The sequence below is a fragment of the Poecile atricapillus genome, chromosome 1 (genome assembly GCF_030490865.1).
Source record: "Poecile atricapillus isolate bPoeAtr1 chromosome 1, bPoeAtr1.hap1, whole genome shotgun sequence".
Taxonomy (NCBI): Eukaryota; Metazoa; Chordata; class Aves; order Passeriformes; family Paridae; genus Poecile; species Poecile atricapillus.
This window is the reverse complement of record NC_081249.1, coordinates 121,537,067-121,556,142: the sequence shown is the minus strand read 5'-3', so window position 1 is coordinate 121,556,142 and position 19,076 is coordinate 121,537,067. Positions and strand designations below refer to the sequence as shown.

The following is a 19,076-nucleotide window of genomic DNA, read 5'->3' as shown; positions in this document are numbered from 1 at the left end:
CTGTAGCAAGAGTAAGTCCAGTAAAAAAAAACCCACCAGAACAAACTAGTTCATTTAAAAAAAACCACAGAAATAATTAAGTTGACCATCATTAAAATATAATTCTCTCCTCCAAGAACTTGGTATCGGTACATTTTTGCAACAATGTCTTATTGTTGATCACAAAAAAGTGAACAGCTGAACAGTTTTCCACATCACACAATTTTAATACAAATTACCATCAGAAGGCAACTCCAGCAGATCGAACATAAGACCATTAAGCACAACAAAACAAATTATTTAAGTGACAGGCCCCTTGAAAACTTAATGGCTCTGTAGTATAAACATCCTTATTGCAGAACTAATGGCCTAAAACCTGTTGTAATTACTTCCAGGTACTACCTACTATCATATAGCAGATACCTGAAAAATTTCTACTGAAATCAACATTGGTTAAAAAAGGTCACACATCCATATTTATCACAGAGAACACAATTTGGTTATTTTACCACAACTGTATAGTTTATCCTCCCACAGCAAATAAAATGCAAAATGTAATTACTATTATCTTCTGTTCCCTTTCCCTTCCATAGCCTATGCTTTCATCACTCGGTTTTTTGTTTGTTTGTTTATAAAATTAATCACAGCTAGCAGGGTAGAAATCACTTTGAGCCTCATGAATGACATCCAAGAGATGGGAAAGGATTAGTTCTCAGTTGCTGCCAGTTATAGCGCCAGGTGGCTTTTTCTGCAGTGAAGGTGTTACCGATAATCCCATTACATTGGTACTAAATCTTGCAGACATCAAAATTATCACCAAGGTTCCTTTTCATCCCATCCTTTCCAAATGACTGGAAGTCGCTTCACCTGAAAGAAGTCAAATCCACATGCAGCTGCTGTTTTAGCAGCCAGCGGACTCCCTGAGAATGCCAATTGTGATCCAATTTCGCTGTGCTGGTGGCCCCCTATTCCCTGTCCAATAATACATCTGTTAAAAAATCCTACAGCTACAAATCAAGTTTAATCCTACCAGGGACCTCATGTTGGTCTTGTCTTCCAAAAAGGCAGCAGGTTTTGCCGTCTATCTCTGCCAGTGTCTGGGGAATACTCTTTAAATCCCAGCTCTACTTAGAAGAATAAGCTAAGGATCACAAAACATGACCTCAAAAACCCTGATATGACTATATTCTGACCCAGAGGCATTCATTCTAGGTGAAGATTAGAACTTTGCATAATAAGATTACACAGCAAGTGAATGATATCAAGGGACTATCCATATGCAGCCGCCTGGTTTTCTATAGACAGCCTGTGCTCTGCAATATGCAGTGCAGACGAAACAGAGCTTGGGCTTTCTAGCTGAAATAAAATAGATTCACATAAATTAGTTGGCCATTTCCAGATTCCTAAATCCCCTATTACATCTTTTATTGACAGCTCCTGAGAGGATAGCACAAATGGTATTCTCTTTGTACTCTTTGCTTCTGCAACACTGACACTCTGAGGGAAATGTACATAGGTTGTCTAGAAATTAACATCTTGTTTGCTGTAATCTTGGATTACAATTAGCTGTGTACATAATAAAATTAGAAAATCAATGAGCAGATTTATCATTTCCAGAAAACCTATGGCATTGTGTAAGACAGTTTAAGTGTTGAATTTTTAAATACAGGAAAATCAACGTTGCAGGCACTGAAAGTGTGACTGAACAAATCAACGGACTTGGCACTAAACAGATTTTTCACTTTCATAAAAAATTTCCGGTTGCATTTGCTTTATATAAGATTTCTCAATTCTGGAATTTCACTAATTAATGAATTAGTGAGAAATTACCAGTTTTTCCTTCCATAAAAGAAACTTTTCTCCTAACATTCTCCACTTCTAACGAGACACCTTTCTCTGCACGTAACTTGCACCATCTCTTTCCCACAGAATTATTCTGAGATTACTTTAAAAAAAAACAAACCCAAGGCAAAGAAAAAACTGCACATTGACTAGGCCATTTAAATATTTATATTTGAGCTGTTATTTATATTAAACTATTCTTTTAAAACTTCTCCATGAAATTGATGTTACATGTGCTAGAAGAGCAAAGAGTGTATATCTTGTTTATTTGGATGCTTCCTGTATTAGCATACATACATACAAAATGCTTTAAATATTCTAATTACAATCTGAGGATTCTGAGCATCTAAAGCAAAACACAAAACAATTTTCAAAAGGTCCTTCTGTGCTGGAGATCAGACAGAATTCCTTTTTATTTCCAGCTGTTGCTTTACTCTGGAAGAAACACTGGACTTGATCTGGCAAATGTGAGCAAGCTTGGTGATATTCTGGAAGAGATTACTTTTTTACACATTATCTCTACTAGGCACTGCCAGTTTGTCTCCAATGAGAGCTCCTTCAGCTACTGATCTCAAGCTGACAAGGAGTTTAATCCTGTAAACATAACGCACATAACACAATTCACTGGTGTTAAATAACCAGAGACTACCAACAAGAATGAGCAATTTCTCAACACACATTTCAGGTAGTTCTCACTGGTTCTATTTACCTTTGGGAAGCAGCTCCTAACACTTGCACAACGCTGAATAAAATGCTGTTTTAATGGCCAGATGCATTCCAAAGCTTCTCCTCCTCTGCAGCTCCATACACTTCTCTTTGCTGAACAGTGAAATCCAGACAGCTGAGCAAAGGCATGGTCATACATGGCAAGCCTGGGCCCCTGAGGGATGCCAAAATATTCACTTTACAGTCTTCTGCAACAAGGTCAAAGTTAGGACAAACACCAAAGGTCTGGCAGACACCAGTCACCTTCCTGGTAACTGAGAAAAATGGGTTGTGCCTACATCACAATGGTCAAATAACTACATGTGTTTATCTTAAATTTCAATCCATTCACTTCCTTGAGACATGTAAACATTGAAAATTCATTTCAGTTTAGTAATACAAGGAGTTAGAAGCCTAATTTTCACCTTAGGCACTACAAATCTACAACCTACAGAATCTGAAGTTGCCCACGGCTCACGTGTGCCCTGCACATCTTGTGGAAACACGATTTTGGAAATACTGCTCAGAGCAGTGAATAGAAGAGGGGTAAAAAACTCCCCTATGCCCTGAGAACTAAAAAGGCTGTTTACTTAAAATATTTGTCATTACAAAGAGGATGGTTTGCTGGTAAAAACCAGCAAACCCAAAAAAAAACACCACAAACAAAAACCCAAACCCTCTCCACATTTCAGTACACCATCAGCAAGACTATTTAGAAAAAATACAATTGTCCTAATCTTATTGCCAATGTTGGTCTCAGAGAGGATGCCACTGAAGAGTGCTCCACAGTAGTTTAGGAACACAGTAGCCACAAATATCAAATATTTAAACAAACAACAAATCAGACCTGACAGATAATGAAACCATAAATAAGCCATTAAGCACCTGAAAAATAAAAAAAGCAAAAAAAAAGACCAGTTTTAGCACTGACAGAAAATAGCAGTGAAGAATCCTTCTGTATGTTTATCAATACTCCCCAGTTATGAGCACCACCTTCTAATGAAATATTTTATACACACTCTGCATTAAAAAAATGTATTAAAAAAACCCAGGAGAAACACAGACAAGAGTGCTCAGTATTTACACTTTCAAGTTACCTAAATAGAAGAAAAATGCAGATCAAGTGCTTATCACTGCTATTATTCTGCAAAATTGTTGACCGCTTTCCCAAACTGCTTTTTAGTTACAAAGTTCTAAATAAATCCATGTACATGGATTCAAGGACCTTTTTCAGAGTAAAATGGTACCTCATTGAGAGTTTATGCAGTAAAAATAAACTGTAATCAGTATTTTTTCTCACTGCTCAATAAAATTTTATTAGTTATTTGTGAACTGCTTTATGTGTAAAACACAAGTTCTGTAAGGTCTTCTCTACTTAGAGATACAAGTATAAAAAAGTTCCAAACATCAATAGATGAGTGCAATGATATTCAATCTAAGTTAATCCCCAGACATCCAAATCCATGAATAAAAATTCATCAGTTTTAAATACACTGAGCCTATTAAGCAAGAACAAAAGCATATGCACAAAAGAGCTTTTAATATATTTCAAAGCCCACAAGAGCCATGGTCTCATTAAAATTATAAATTACACAAACATGGAATAAAGATTCAAACTGCAGTGCAGCTAAGCAGATTACAGCAAACCCCGCGTTCCATATGATAACACACCATGGCCCTCCCAGATGGGGGCTTGGAACAAAAAGGCCATCACTGCAGCTAGGGAAAACCTCCTTGTGATCTCTGGTTTCTGTTCAGCAGATGACAGCCAAATAATATGTTGATTATTCTGTTTGTGCTGCTAAGCTTGTAAGATGGAATAAAAGCGATATGATCTATTGTGAACTCCATGCTAATGTGTTGCTCCACTCATAAATAATATACTGAATTTATTCTGAAACTATCTTTTTATCTGACTTCCAGGTTTTAAATGCATGAACTAAAACAGAAAGCCAGCATAAGCTATTATTTAATTTGATGGTTTAAAGTAAAAGATACAGCTGACACAATAATAAATGTGAAAACTGATTACTTAGTGAATCAAATAAGTAGAGGTGCCTTTCTCCAATTTAGCAAATGATTTTAAGCTGAGGTGCAGAGCACCTGCAAGACATGAGCACACTGCAGCCCCACAAACTGCACTCTCATTAACACCAAACACTTCACCAAGCACGGCCTGGATGGCTCCTTTTACCACAGACACCCACAGAAAAGCAGTACAGAAACGATCACTGTACAACTTCACTAGTATTGTATCTCCCTGAATTGCCTTCTTAAAAAACTACTTAGGTTTTTAATAAGTGATCAGATTTTATTTCATCTAAATTTGCTCATCTGGTTTGTTCCAAAAGTACAGAACGTGGCTTCCTTCCATAATACATTGCTTTTCTAAAAGGAAAATCAGTGACTGGTCCTAAAGCTCCTTTTATTGATAATTTTGTGCATGCTATGAAGATTGATGATATTCCTACAATTTAATGCTTGTGAATTTCAGTTCTCTTGTGCCAGAAATGTTAAAAAACGTATTAAAAAATCACTGTGGCTTGGCAGTAGCATAAAAATCCAAGATCAAACAATGCTTCACACTTCTTGGACCAATGGAAGCACAATCGAAAAAAGGTGGAAGCATGAGGCTCCAAGAATGTGCAACAGTTTTCTCAGAAATGCAAGAGATGGGGGTAAAAAAAAAAGCTACATTACCTTTCTTCCTCTGCTAGGGACACAGTCACAGCTGTAAACCACAGAAATATTTGCAATACACTGAATTATTCTGCAGTAACCCCTTACAGCATTGATATGTTTAGGACCTTGATGACATTTTGGTTTCCTTCAATGTCTCAGTATTTACAGTTTTAAATGGTAATTCATTTTTATTCTTCTTACTCATATATTATCTCACACAAAATGCAATTTAGTACCTGGGGGAAAAAATGGCAGCCCTGCTCTGAGATACACACTCCTGAAGTGGGATTCCCACAAATACAGCACTTCTGGAATGGAATTGGTGGGCTCAGTGTAGGAGATGGAAGAAGTTGAATCCACTGAGATAAAGAATAATGATGGTTTGCTAAAACACAGCCTGGCTACCAAAAAAAAGCCAGATATTTAGTGCTTCCTGCTTTCACCAAAACATTATTCCAAGTTTGAAACAATTTATGTTTCCCTACGTAGCCAGTTGTGAACTGGGCTTTACATTGAGTTTTACTTGGTTGCTTGCTTGTCTTTTATCCAACTTTATAACTCCCACTGAAAAATCTAAGTGTTACTTCCTGACTACTTAAAGGCCAAAATTACTCTTTTCTTCATCTGCCCCTCAGTGACCTAATTAGTTTACCATTCTAGTCAAATTTTTTGAAGAGCAAGCAAGGCTCTGTGTTCAGCCCAGGCAGAGTTACTCATCTCTGCAGAATTATTTAGTGCAGCACACCCTGGTTCATGCCCCACTCTGTGGATGGCCACAGTGCTGCGAAAGTTGGAGGCAGCTGAAAGATCAAGTTAGCATTCCTGTCTGGAATATCTGTGAGAGACAATAACCAGAAAACCTCATTGGCCAGCACACTGGAAACTTAAGGTTCCATGTTTGTGGATCTCACCAGGAAGTATGAGAAATACAAGGAAAATAATCTCTGTTAAATACAGCACTAATCTGTATTATGTTTATTAAGACACTATATTAAACTCACAATTCATTTTCGAGATTATTGTTCTGCAGGTTTCAGTAATTTTATCCTGTACTGATAAAATTCTGAAATTACTGAAATACATATATTAACTTTTCAAATAATTTCTTGTCTTCAGCACATACTACTTTACCTCATGTGTCCCAATTTACTTCTATTTTAAAAGAGCTGTTTAAATGTGACACAGGTTTAAATTTTTTCCCTGTTGCTCAGGATAAGGATAAAATCACCCATAAGGATGAATTTAGGTAGCATACAGAGGCTTTCTGAATAAGATCATATCATGTTTTATGTAATATCATACAACTGTTAAGTCCTAAACACTTCAACTAATTCCTTAGTTTGCCACAGACTGACTGGATAAGCAGCCTTTAAGCTTTTTCACACTGAAAAAAAAAACAGGTCTTTTGGTGTCAGAGCTTCCAGGATTAAACATTCTTTCCAGTTGTTGGCTCATGGCCTGAAGATCCTGCACTTTCAAACTTATCCCATTCTAGCTAGTTCAAAGATCAGGAAAATGAAGCCATCTTCTTTGCAGCCATAATCCACGACCCATGCTGTTAGATACTTAAGAACATCTCAAAAGCAAACTACCTTGTTTCAGCTCCCAGCAGGAGCTCAGCAGGGCGCTGGGTCACATGACTGCAAACCCAGCCTGGTCAGGTGACTCAATGGATAATCTGATTTGGTCACTATAAAACTTTAATCAGTACAGTCTAATTCCAGCACATTCCACAACTGATGAGCGAAGCAGCCTGGCGATGGAACAGCAAACACTAATAAGATTATTAATTAAAACTGCCACTAGGATGTGGTTTTCTGCTTCTCTATCCCACACGTAAATCCAACAGAAAAAACATCACTGAAAACTGCTCAGGCAGACACACGGGTTTGAGTTAAAATGAGCTGGTGTTTTATTCCAAAATGAGCAGCATTTTGCTCAAAGACAAGAGCATACACAGATCTTATGCAGCACAATTAAAACCTAGCAAAAGCATTCATTTGAAAGCAAAGACAACAGAACACATCCGTCCTTTTGAGGAACACTGCCCACACAACGCTGCTGGCCTGAACTGGAGCCCCTACGAGCCTACACGGGCAACCCACGAGGGAAAGAGAGGCCACAACTGTGCTTCCTCTTACCAGCCACAAATATCCACAGCACCCTTCAAGGGCTGCAATTTTGGGGACACCAGGATTTCCCCCAAATCTGGAGACTACAGCTTTTGAAGAGAAACATCAGAGGTACTTGTAGATCAAATTCCAAGCACAACCTTTTCCCAAATGTTCTGACTGCTCTCTCACTCACCCTTGTATTCCCTCCCATTTTTTTTTTCCCTTAGGGAATTTTCACCCAAAAATCTTCTTAATCCATCTTAGAATCTGCATTTCACACAGACAAGTAGCTGAATTGGAGCAGCAAATTTGCAAGAGGAAAACAGAGAACATGGTTTCTCCATAGCACAGTTAGGATTTGCAGTTAAAATTGACATCCCCGTTTGACCAGGTCTACGTGACAGCATGTGAGCTGCGAGAAAGTTGATTATTCTACAGTTTAAGACAGACAAAAATGTTTAAATCTCTCCATTCTCCAATGAGCTGAGTATGACCACTGTCCATTGCCAAAGAAATAACTTCCTAAGATGTTTTCTGAGTACTGGAAATCATTTCCATGTTCCTTAGTTTCTCTGCATTTCCACTCCACCCCTAGAGCAGGACTTATCTACCTCATCATGTGCATTTGAAGATCAGGGTAATATCTAGAATTACAATTCCTGTGGTCTTGCTTTCTGCCAGACAGCAGATCCCAGTGGGATCTTCTACAATGACTGAAAATTCACCTTTTCAAAACTGGGCATGTGAACATAATAAACAAACCTTCAGTATCATTCAAAAAGAGTGAATAAACTACTGCAACTCCTGAAAATTAATTATCATTGATTTAAAAATAATTATCTAAAAATAGATATGAAATTAAACTTCCACTAAATTAGTTCCTTCTCTGAAATTTCTCTGAAATAAAGGTAAAGTCAAATGTTGTAAGCAGGATTTTCTTAAGCACATATGCAGTTGGAAAGCTTTAATTGTATCAAAATGTTAAAATTTTAAAAACTCCCCAACTATTGAAAAATAGCTTATTTCCACTTGTTTTCTAAATCAGCAGGACTTTAACTGCACCCATCAGGTTAAAATGTGACTGGGTAAAAATGAACATCACAAACAGAACTACCACCATATTTTAAAAATTCAGTTCTCATACTGAAAAAATTGTATCTACTTCTCCATTATTTTTGTTATATATGAAACACTCTATCCTGATGTAAGTTACAATGTAAGACACCACTTCTCTATATTTGGAAGGATGTCTACAAGAAAAAAAATGGTAACAAAAGTATCACTTCATGTAAAAGAACAGGAAACTCTGCAATAACTACAAAGCTGCCCCTCTACACGGTGTGTATTTGTCCTTTTCCATACAGCCCAGCAGGATGGCACAAAATAAAACTATTGAGAGAGTCAATCGACAGCTCAGTGTCAGGTTAGTGAGCTCCATCAGCTCAAGGAAGGACCTGATAAGCAGCAGGGTTTGCTGGATTGGAAACAGGGGAGGAGAAGGGAATGAAACTTCCTCTTCTGCAGCCCTGAGCCACTGGATCGGCTCCTGAGGCACTGAGATTTCCAGTAAATGTGCAGTTCATCCAAGAAACACTAAAACTGGTAGGGGCATTGGCACAAGCATTCCCAATTGCAAAATTCTTTCATTACGTGGGCACCAACAGGAAAAGGGGGGGAAAAAATATAATTATTTGGCCTCCAATTTTATTAGAGCTGTAATAAAATGAAGTAAAAAAAAGTATTAAAAAAACCTTACATGTCAGGCAAGTAGTAATGAGAAATGAAAGAACAAAGGAGAGAGTCCTGGATGTATGTTTACACTTATCCTGTGAAGTTAAGACAACCTATAATAGTGTATTTTAATTTTAAAAAAAATAAAAAGGAAATACTTTGTGTTAATGAAATAACAAAAGAAAATGTACTGCTTGGAATAGGGGAAAAAAAACATCACAGAGATTGAGTACATGGAGTTTATCACTTGATTCTCTTTCTCAAAGGTAAGCAGTGACTTATCAAAGATATATATCATTGGGTTAGGAGCTTCTGTAACAAAGGTCTTCAACAGATTTCCTGCAACTGTTGTGTTACACACACCTGCAGGCACTCATACCTGAAATATTCAGGGATTTGGGCTCCAGGATGACAGAACAGTAAGAAAGGGCAGAGTTGCTGCAATGTTTTACAAGTGGAGAACTCTGTCTACGTTTCAGCCTCCTCTTCAGTTGGAATTTACACCACAGGATCCCACTGACAGAAACACATGCCCAAACCCTTTAAAAATAATTGTGAATTATGCTTTGGATCTTTATTTTGTTGGCCTTTCCTATTCCAGATAGTCACACATCACTGCTCACATATTACAGAAGTGAAATTAAACAGCTATATTTATTTCTTGCCACGGTTTCCCATCTCTTTTGCTTTTCTCCTCCACAGGCAGAGACTTCTAACTTTCACCAAGCAATAATCTATATTTAAAATTAACTATTATTCCGTATTTCACAGTTTAGCAGAAAATACAAAACATTATGACTACCTCTTGATACTCCTGATAAAACATCTTGAACTGTCCACTGCTTAGCATGTGAAGAAGCTTGGCCAGCAGCAAAAAGCACATCATTTCACCAGCCAGGGAGACATCATACAGAAGTTTCATGCTCCTGAATTTGAACTGGATATGAAGGAAAAACTCTTGATGTTCAGGACTGTCCACATATGTCACAGCTCTCTCATGCTGCTCATATTTAACATGAGGATTTTTTTCCCCCAATTAAAAAGAGATTCAGGGACCACAGGTGTTCAAAAATTTGGCTTAGAACGACAGTAAACACTATTCATAGGAATTAAAAAGTGAGAGTGAGGGATTACAGTATTAAACCTTCATTTTTATATTCTGCTGTGTACAAGTGTCTTCAAGCAGCTTGGAATGCATCTGAACAGATGAAAAACAAATATAAAAATACTCGTGATAGTGGCTGTTCTATATACTGACAGGGTCTTTCCTTGCTTTCACCAGAACACAAAGCGTTGACTGACAAAGCAAACATACTAGAATTTGTCAAAGCATTTTAATGTCTTTTAACTTTTTCTATCACACATCTTGGTCCAGGCCCATCACGCTGATGCAAGATCTTGCTCCCAAGGCAATGTTTAAGGCATTAAACCACACGCTTGCTACAGATTCGCGGCTTCGTAAAAACAAGCAGGGACACCAAGCTTACTCACATATTATATTACACTCAGTTACGTAAATACACTTTACAAGTACTTTTCCCTTCCGGGCCCTTTTCGAAGGAGCTGATGCCGCGCCAAGCGAGCCTGTCCGCCCGCGGCCCGCTGCACGCCCGGCCCTACAGCCACCCCGGGCAGCCGCGGGGTGTCCCCTCCACAGCACCCGCACTGCACTCCCGGCACCTCCCCACGCCTCTCCGTGCCCGCTGCCGGCCCCCTCAGCCCCACACAAGGCCCCGGTGTCCCTCAGCCGCCCCGGCCCCGCTCTCACCTCCCCGCTCGCCGCCGGGCCCCTCAACCCTTCCCCGCCCCCCGCCCGGCACGTGCCAACAACGCGGGCTCCCATTGGGCAGCTGCTCCCCGAGCCGCTCTCCTATTGGCGGAGCGCTGGCCCGGCCCTCCCGGCGCGCCCGCCCGCCCTGGCTGCCCGGCCCCGACATGGCGGCGGCCGGCGGGGAGCGGGGCCGCACCAGCTTCCAGCGCAGGCCCGGGGCCGGCCCCCGGCCGCCCGCCCTCCCGGGCACTCGGCCCTCGCTGCGCCACGGGCAGCTGCTGCTCTCCAGCGGGCTGCCCTCCCTGGACTGTGTGCTAGGTTGGTGGGAGCGGGACTGGGACCCGGTGCTGCGCCCCCCTCCGCCCTCCCCCGTGCCGGGCCCTGCCTGCCCTTCGCCTCCCGTAACCCCGCGGCTGCTCCCGCCGGCTTTTCCTTCCTCCCCACACTCCCTGGGCTTGGGGGGAGGGCGGGAGGGGGAAGGAGGACGGGGAGAGGCAGGACGTGATTCCCTCCTGGAGCTTGCGGAGGAGCGGATGGCCCTGTGCTGTGTGCCGTGTGCCCTGAGCAGCCCTGCCACGGTGCAGACCTGCCCCGTAAATTCAATTAGCAGCGCTCTTCACACCGCGTTTCACACCGTCACAGGCGGGGTTTCGGCTCGGAAAGCCGCCTGTGCTGCTTTAACGCCGGCTAGTTCGGCTTCTCCCATGGGGGCAGGTGTTGGAATGTGTTGGGATTCTCAGCGTGTCTTTTCTTGCTCGCCACAGCCACATCATTAAAGTGCCGCGCTTAGAGGAATTGTGCCGGTGTGACGCTGTTTTGGCTGCCTGTGGATCTGCCTTTGCCTGCTGTCGGTTTCAGGGTGTGAGATGGTCCCCTGGACTCATCTCTTGTGACTTTTGTATCATCCGTGTCGTGAACTGGCACTTTCCCTTGGATTTGGAGCTGATTTATTTGCTGGTATAAACAGCGTGGTTTATCCGTGTGCACCAGGGCTGTGTGATCCTCTAACTCTTCACACAGTTGCACTGCATCCTTAATGTACTTTTAGGTGAGAATGGTCTGATTTTAGCTTTGTCCATTCATCCTTGGAGTACACAGATTTTGCTGCTTTTCTCTCTAGGGATACTCTACGTTATTTATGACAATATAAAAGTTATATCCATCGTCTAAAGGACTTTTTGCAGCTTGTATATAATTTCGTGTGTGTGTGATTTCACCTCCATCAGGGATTAGGATCATTGTGGAAGAGGCTCTTCCTGTTTGAGAGAGTAATTCATTAAGTGAGTGTAATTTGTGAAGCCTTTTAATTGCATGAAAAGCAGATTTGCACTGAATATTCCAGTTCATATTCCCTTTTAGAAACAGTGGATTTTGCACAGCAAGGCTCAGAAGATGTAGACAGCTCACGTGGTGGCAGTCTCCTAAAATTCTAGCCACTTGCAAACACAATTAGTGGTTTGTTATGGAGGACACTTCCAATAAACCCAGGATCCCTTCTACATTTTCCTTGGCTTTTAAATATTTCATGATTTTCTGAGCTTACTAATATTTATACTTGAACATCAAGGAAATTCCTTGCCCCTAGGAGCAGCGACTTTTGAAAGTCCTTTTAGATGTTTTTTTGGGTTGTGGTGGCTCTGAAAACCTGGGCTCTACATTCCTGTGTTAAACCTCGGATAACCTCCTGGCCCTTAAGCCTTGATTTTTGGAGGCTGAGTGGGCAGGCCAGGAAAGATTCATGCTAAACATGCTGACTATAAGAAAGTTTCCACTGATGCCAGGCATTGTTGAACAGACCTCCAGCTGGGTGAACCTGTACAGAATCACTGATTTTGAAGACTGAGGAGGGACCTCAAGAATTTACCCTCTACAGCCCTTAAAGCAGGCTGAGCTCTGAATTCAGAGCTGATTGCTCAGGGCTTTGTCCAGTGGAGTCTGGAAAATCTGCAGTGGCAGAGATTCTGCAGCACCTCAGGGTAACTCAGTCCAATGCTTAATTATCTTTGCAGGGAATTTTCTTTTTCCTTAGATCTGCTGGGAACTTCCCCTGATTCAGCTCCTGTTTGTTGCTCATTGTCCTCCCACTGCACCTAACTAAAGGGCTCAGCTGTGTGTCAGCACCTTCTCCTGGGTGCCACCCCAGGGCCTTCAGGTTTTCTTCTAGCCCACTTCCTTCAGCCACTTGAATCAGCTGCCCCATTTTCATTCCCCTCCCTGGACTCACTTCAGTTTCTCGTTATTCTTTCTTGAATGGAAGGGCTCAAAGTCATCTGGGCCTTGTGTTCCAGATGTGATCTGATGAGTGCTGAGTAAAGGGGAAAAAGGATCCTTTGGGCATCTGACTGAGCCTCTCATGGTGCAGCCCACTGTGCTGGTGACCCTACAAGTGTTGACTTGGTCTGTTTTGTCTCCTTTTTCTGGGCGTGGAAATGCTTCATTAATGTGTTCCAGGATGCTGTTTGTGTGTATTTCTGAAAGAATATTGGTACTTCTTTTGTCTTGTCCACTGGCAGTTAAATAATTGACTGTAAAAATATTTAATTTTTATTGTCACCAGGGACTGAGGACAATCTTTTTTTTTTTTTTTTTTATAAATTCCTAATGTAAGTTACTACAAACTCTTTTAGACTGGTTTTTTCATATTCTCATAGACATTGTAACAGTCACTAGACAGTCTTGGAGATCTCTAGTTTGAGCTTGAATTTAAGTTTGCTCCGTTCAGAATCTGTAACCCAGATACAGAATTGTTTGCCAGACATGAAGGTACAGCTCATGAGTGAGTGTGAATGAGGGAAAGCATGGTGTTATCACACACACAGGTCTAATGAGGAGCTTCTGCAGAGAGGAAAAAGCAGAGAATCCAAGGATTTTCTTTCACCCTACAGCTGCCGGCTGATTGTTACATTGTTGTATGGAGTGAATTTCCTTTGGAAGAGAAGTGGTAGATAAGTGCTGGATTTCAAACGCTGTGTTACCCTCAGGGGTAACTCTGAACTTCCAGACTTTATATTCAAGTTTACTTTCAAGGTTTATGGGCCGTATGTACCATCACAAGCCTGGTATTGAGTGTTTTGTTTCAGGCTGCTGGAAAAAAGGTCAGGGATATGCTTTGAAAACAATCTGGACACTTCTTAGCTTGAAAAGTTTGTTGTGCTTCTCTCCATATGATCTTAAATCACTCTGCTGTAAGAAGCAATGTAGAAAGTTACAAGTCATGTTTATTTATATATGCTACTGCCTTAGATAGTGGCAAAGAAAAATTAAAATAGCGAAATGGGGAGGAATGAAAAGTTCACATCACCTTTCCTGGGAAACTTCAAGATTTTGCCTCTTCTTTATGATTCCACCAGCATTCCTGCTATTTTTCCCTGTTTGTCTTTTGTTTAATTTACTAGTATTGTTGCTCGTTGTAATATGAACATGTAACCATGGTAACTGCAATAGTTTTGCATTCCCAGTAATAGAAGACACTTGTTCAAACCCCTCACTACATCTGATAACATAAAGACAATGCTCTGACCTGAGTTTGCCTTTAGCAACCAGGGTATGTTACGTATGTTACAGCCCTGGCCTGTAGAAACAGCACCACTGATGATCTGAAAATAAAGCTTGAGAGAATTTTGGCTGCAGTGTTTGACAGACAGATTCACTGTAAAAGCAGAAAAGACATTACTTTTGTCGTGGCTACAAGTGAACTTCTTTCTGACCAAGATTTTAAAGTCCTTATTGCCATGAGATAATACATATGGCTGCCTTAATCATATTTTCAATGTCAACCTAGGATTTGGTAAAATCTCAACATTTGGAGCTTTTCTTTACTATGGGCTATATAGAGCATGTGCTAATTTTAAATGACTATTGTTAGTAATCTGTCTTCTGTCTCCCTGAAGAATTAAATACAGTGAATATTGGAAGATACTTTGTATCAAACATCAGTGTGATTTCAGATTTTAGTCTTTTTTTTTCACTTTCCCCTGTGGTACATCTTTTGGGCTCATTTTTATTTATCTCCTGAACAAATAAATGGAACAAAAATCATTGGCTTAGAGCATGAGGATTTCATGAGTGATTCTAACTTTCTGATAAACAGCAGTTGATATTGGTTTGTTTGTTTGCTTTTTAAACATCTAAAAAATGCTTGATTACCTGATCAGTTTGCTGTACATCTTGACTCAGGAGTTTAGCTTGAAACATCTGCTTCTCTATAACTATGAAATTAGTAGCTGAGTAAACACTCACTGCCAAGTAATGCTCGAATTGTGGTGCATTGTGCCAAAGTGATCCTGTTCTGGTTTTAATTCAGGTGCTATTTTGCAACAATATTAGCATTTTTTGGCCTATGGGAGAGGAATTTTCTTTTTCTCTTCATTCTGGGTATATGGCATCACTACAGATACTGCATGCATTTCTAGTCCCACTAGCAGAGCTGAAGATTAAGAAGTTGGTCCAACTCGGAATCAATTTCTAGTGGAGTTTATTGACCTCTTACAAATGAATAAAATGAAAGATCTTGTTCACTGGAGTCCATCTGTGCAGTCCAGAATTGACTTCTGGAGCTTTGCATTCAGTGCTGATGGGATTCATCAATTAGTTTGCTCCTAACTTGCTTTTAAATCAGTACAGAATTGCAGAGGACATCCTGCAGTGTCCATGCAAAACACTTCAGTAGGCTGGTTACATATAGCCATCTGAACACTTCCAGGGATTTTTAGCTTTCCTGTCAAAGTGTTATATAATTGTTAAACAAAATACTCTGATTTCAGGTTATTCCACTAGTGTAAATCGGTGTAATCTTTCCCTAAAATAAAATACGAGTTCTTCTTTCACTGTTCTTGTAAAGGAATGCATGGAGTTATTATGTCCAAGATCTACTATAAAAAAATTTTATGTCTTCAGTAGTGTATGATTTTTCATAGTGTGTGTTGTGATGTTTATGTCTTAGTCCAGGTTTCAATGGGTGCAAGTCTTGTCATGCCATGTCAGTTTTCAGCAGTAAGATAAAAAGCATTGGAGCCAGGATTTTGCCTCTAAAACTTGAGTGGGAATTTTCTAAAATCGACTAAAATCTTAGTAAGTCACTTAGCTTACATCCTTCTTGATACAAAGGAGTATCACTTGATAGTGATTAATATTAATTTAATTTGGGGAATGTTTACTCCCTTGAGTCATCCCAGTAAAAAAATCTGCTGGCTCAGACCATACGTCACCACTGTAGTACTTGAGCGTGGTTGTGCAGAGCTCTGCAGGATCTTTTTACCACAATGATGATAGTACAGTATATTGTGAAAGTAATTGTAATGTGCAGTATATAATTACATGTAATGTATAATTATTTCATAATAGAGAATTGTAGTAAGTATTGCAAAGGTAATTAAAATGTTGTTCACTTTTATATTTTTAAATTCCCCGTTATCACCTTTCTTTGACTTATAAACTAAGAAAAGTTAATTGTTCTCTAACATAGTATTAAAATGTAGTCTTACTTTATTCTTCATTTTGTTTTGTTTCCAGGTGGAGGCGTAGCTGTTGGAACCCTTCTTCTTATTGGTTAGTATAGATTATGTAGTTACTTAAAGCCATATTCTGAAGCGTTTCACTCTTCAATGTGTTCATTAACCAGCCTCTCTTTTCACTGTTTTTTGAAGTCAGACTAAGAAAGTATAACTCTCAGCTTCCTCTACTTTGTGTAGCCTTCAGGGTGGACTATTGTCTATCTCAAGGATTACTGGAGGTGAATCAAAACCTTAATTTTAGCACCCAGGAAGAATACCCCAGGATTCTGTTTGAAATCAGGGCATTAAGCACATTTCAGGATTTATTAGCAAAGTACACAAATTAGTTAAGATTTTGTAAACTGCTGTTAGGTTCAAACTGTGTACCATCACAGAGGGGTTTGTTTAAGTTTGGCTGTCTGAGGAAGACATGCAATGCAGAACTTTTTAATCTTTTGGTTGCCAGAATCAGCTGAGAGCAAGGTGATGGAAGCCTGCTTTCTGTCTGGGTGTGGATGAGGCAAACTGAGATAATTAAATAGTTTACACCAGAATTCCCTTTACAGACCACAGTGGAGCCATGTCTCCATTGCAGCTGAGGTGTCCAGCTTTCCTTTCTGTTTGTTTGACACAAAACCTGCAGAAGAGTTAAGAGTTCTTGTATTAAACTCCACCCTGAAGGAGCACTTGAATCTCATGACTCTCATAATTGAGACCAGTGACTGGATTTCAGCCTTGCCTAGGGACAAAGCAGACTGGCACGTGCCTGGGTGACTTGGGTGGTTTCAAAGAACTTGTGACTGTAGAGTGTTTTAAGAGCCTTCTTGTCTCTAGTGGTAGACACCAATAGAAGCTCTTCAGAGCTTTTCAGCCTTGAGACAGACTTAATCAGTAATTTTCATTCATTTTCTAAAAAGGATGTGGTCTTAATATTTTATCTGTGCAAAGACAGACATCACTTGTGAAACTGAATTTGAATTTGAACCTGCTAGCAATAAAAAACAATATTAAGTGATGGAAGATTTTTCTTGAAAGGATTTTTACCTGAATTTTGTTTCTTCTAATTGCATATCTGGCCATACTCAGTGGTAGGTTTTAATTTGCTTATCCCCTATGTTGGTTGTGTATTTGTGATCTGATATGAAACAGAAACCCAAATGAGAATGTCTCTTTTAGATCTGAAAGCTATTTTTTTTCCCAAATGAGACTTACTATATGTTATTTCGAAACATATAATTATATACAAAAAGTCTTAAAACAGGAGCTATATTTATTCATGACTCATTAGTCTAAAAATTTTGAGACTAATTTTTAAAGTTGGTGCAGGTAACATTTTAATGGCATTGTTAGAATATCCTGTCAGCTTACCAAGAAATTCTGTCATGAGATTAGTCTAGGCAAGCTTAATATTATCAGGATTGAAGCTGTCAGTGATAAACCTCCTAGGAAGATCTTTCTGTGTTGTACTCCAAGTGTTATAAAAAGGTTAAATTCTTCCCCCTTCCTTCAACATTCTCTAAGGCAAGAATAAATTGCATTACTTTTAGCTTAGCTCCCTTTGCAAATTAAATGCTCATCTTCATTATTCGATGCATTATCTTGGTTAATTTAACCAAATAATAGTAGATTCAGGGTATTAAAATATTTATTTTAACTGTTGTGTTCTGAAGATGTAGTAATGGCACAGATTACTTGATAAGACTGTAAAATATTGTTTGAAATATAAGCGTACAAGTTTTTTATACTCAATTAATAATAAAGAGCATTGTGATTTTCAGTTGAACTTAATTCTATAGTATATTCTTTTGACAGTGTTTTAATTATATGAAAATTAGAGAGTTGAAGCACATCGTATTCTCATGGAAAATTCTACCTACCAGAGCAGCTTGAAACTTCCTGGGGTTTGTTCATCCAACAAGAATTAGGATTTTTAACTAGTACTTTAGTTTAAAAAAATTCTTACAGTAGTGGGTTTCCAAGAGGCAGCTTCTTAGATGTGGAACCCATCAAAGCAGCTTGTTCAGCGTGGATGTGAGACCACATTTATCTGAACCTGCTGCAGAAGATCAGCTTCCCAGAAGAATCTCCCTTTTCAAAACAAACAAGTAGAATAAGCACACTCCTTTCCTTCTCCACTCCAATGTACTCCAAGCTGTTGCATGTGTGCTTTGCCAGCCCAGGAAGATTTTGCAGGAGGATGTTATTTTGTTTTTCAAAATAAGTTTTGTTTATATAACATGTTGTGTATAGTGAGTTAAATCATCCTCACTAGATTTGTCCTGGGCACCCTGTAAGAACCTATTCTTGCTTACCTTTAAAAGCCCCAGTTTTGACAAGGTCACTGACAGCTAAATGTCTTAAAGATTATCAGAAGGAGGGGTTTTGTTGGTAGCTGAGGTCAGTTATTAAAAGTTAAAGTTGTCTGGTGAAAAACAGGTCTATACTCGTACATCCTAAGCCTTGAAGCAGTTTCAGCTACTTTAATGAGCTACTATTATTTTTGTTAGGCATGCTATTTAACCTGACTGGTAAGAGCTCTCTTCACTTGTCAATATCACTGGATCTATCATCTTTTTAAAGCTGAAAAAGATAATCTCAAGAGAGGTACAAAACAGTGATTTGCTAAATATAATTCTACAAAATACCAGTTAGCAGAATTCACCTTCCTGAAGTATGGCCAAATGCCAAATATTGTAACTTATATGTTTGACAACTCTGGTTTGGCATGTGCTAATTAAATGCAAGTGACACAAAGTATAT

General features: G+C 39.5%; 2 protein-coding genes across 7 annotated transcripts in view; one reads left to right on the top strand and one right to left on the bottom strand.

Moving 5' to 3' along the window:
* IMMP1L (inner mitochondrial membrane peptidase subunit 1) overlaps positions 1-10,887 on the bottom strand; it is a 30,973-nt gene extending 20,086 nt beyond the window's left edge. The window contains exons 1-2 of one of the 4 annotated variants that reach the window (XM_058838815.1): positions 10,822-10,857; positions 2,531-2,701 (exon numbers count right to left, since the gene is read on the bottom strand). The gene's annotated coding sequence lies outside the window, so the exon portion shown is untranslated. Of the gene's footprint in view, positions 1-2,530; positions 2,736-9,855; positions 9,991-10,821 lie in introns of all 4 variants that reach the window. The other 3 variants (XM_058838826.1, XM_058838804.1, XM_058838793.1) reach the window with 3 other exon arrangements.
* An 81-nt stretch (positions 10,888-10,968) lies between these two features.
* The window catches only part of ELP4 (elongator acetyltransferase complex subunit 4), a 136,082-nt gene continuing 127,974 nt past the window's right edge, over positions 10,969-19,076 (top strand). For all 3 annotated transcript variants that reach the window (XM_058864028.1, XM_058864039.1, XM_058864035.1), the window contains exons 1-2: positions 10,969-11,142; positions 16,336-16,371. In XM_058864028.1, the coding sequence (XP_058720011.1) occupies positions 10,989-11,142; positions 16,336-16,371 (190 nt within the window). In that variant the 5' untranslated portion in view covers positions 10,969-10,988. The remainder of the gene's footprint in view (positions 11,143-16,335; positions 16,372-19,076) is intronic.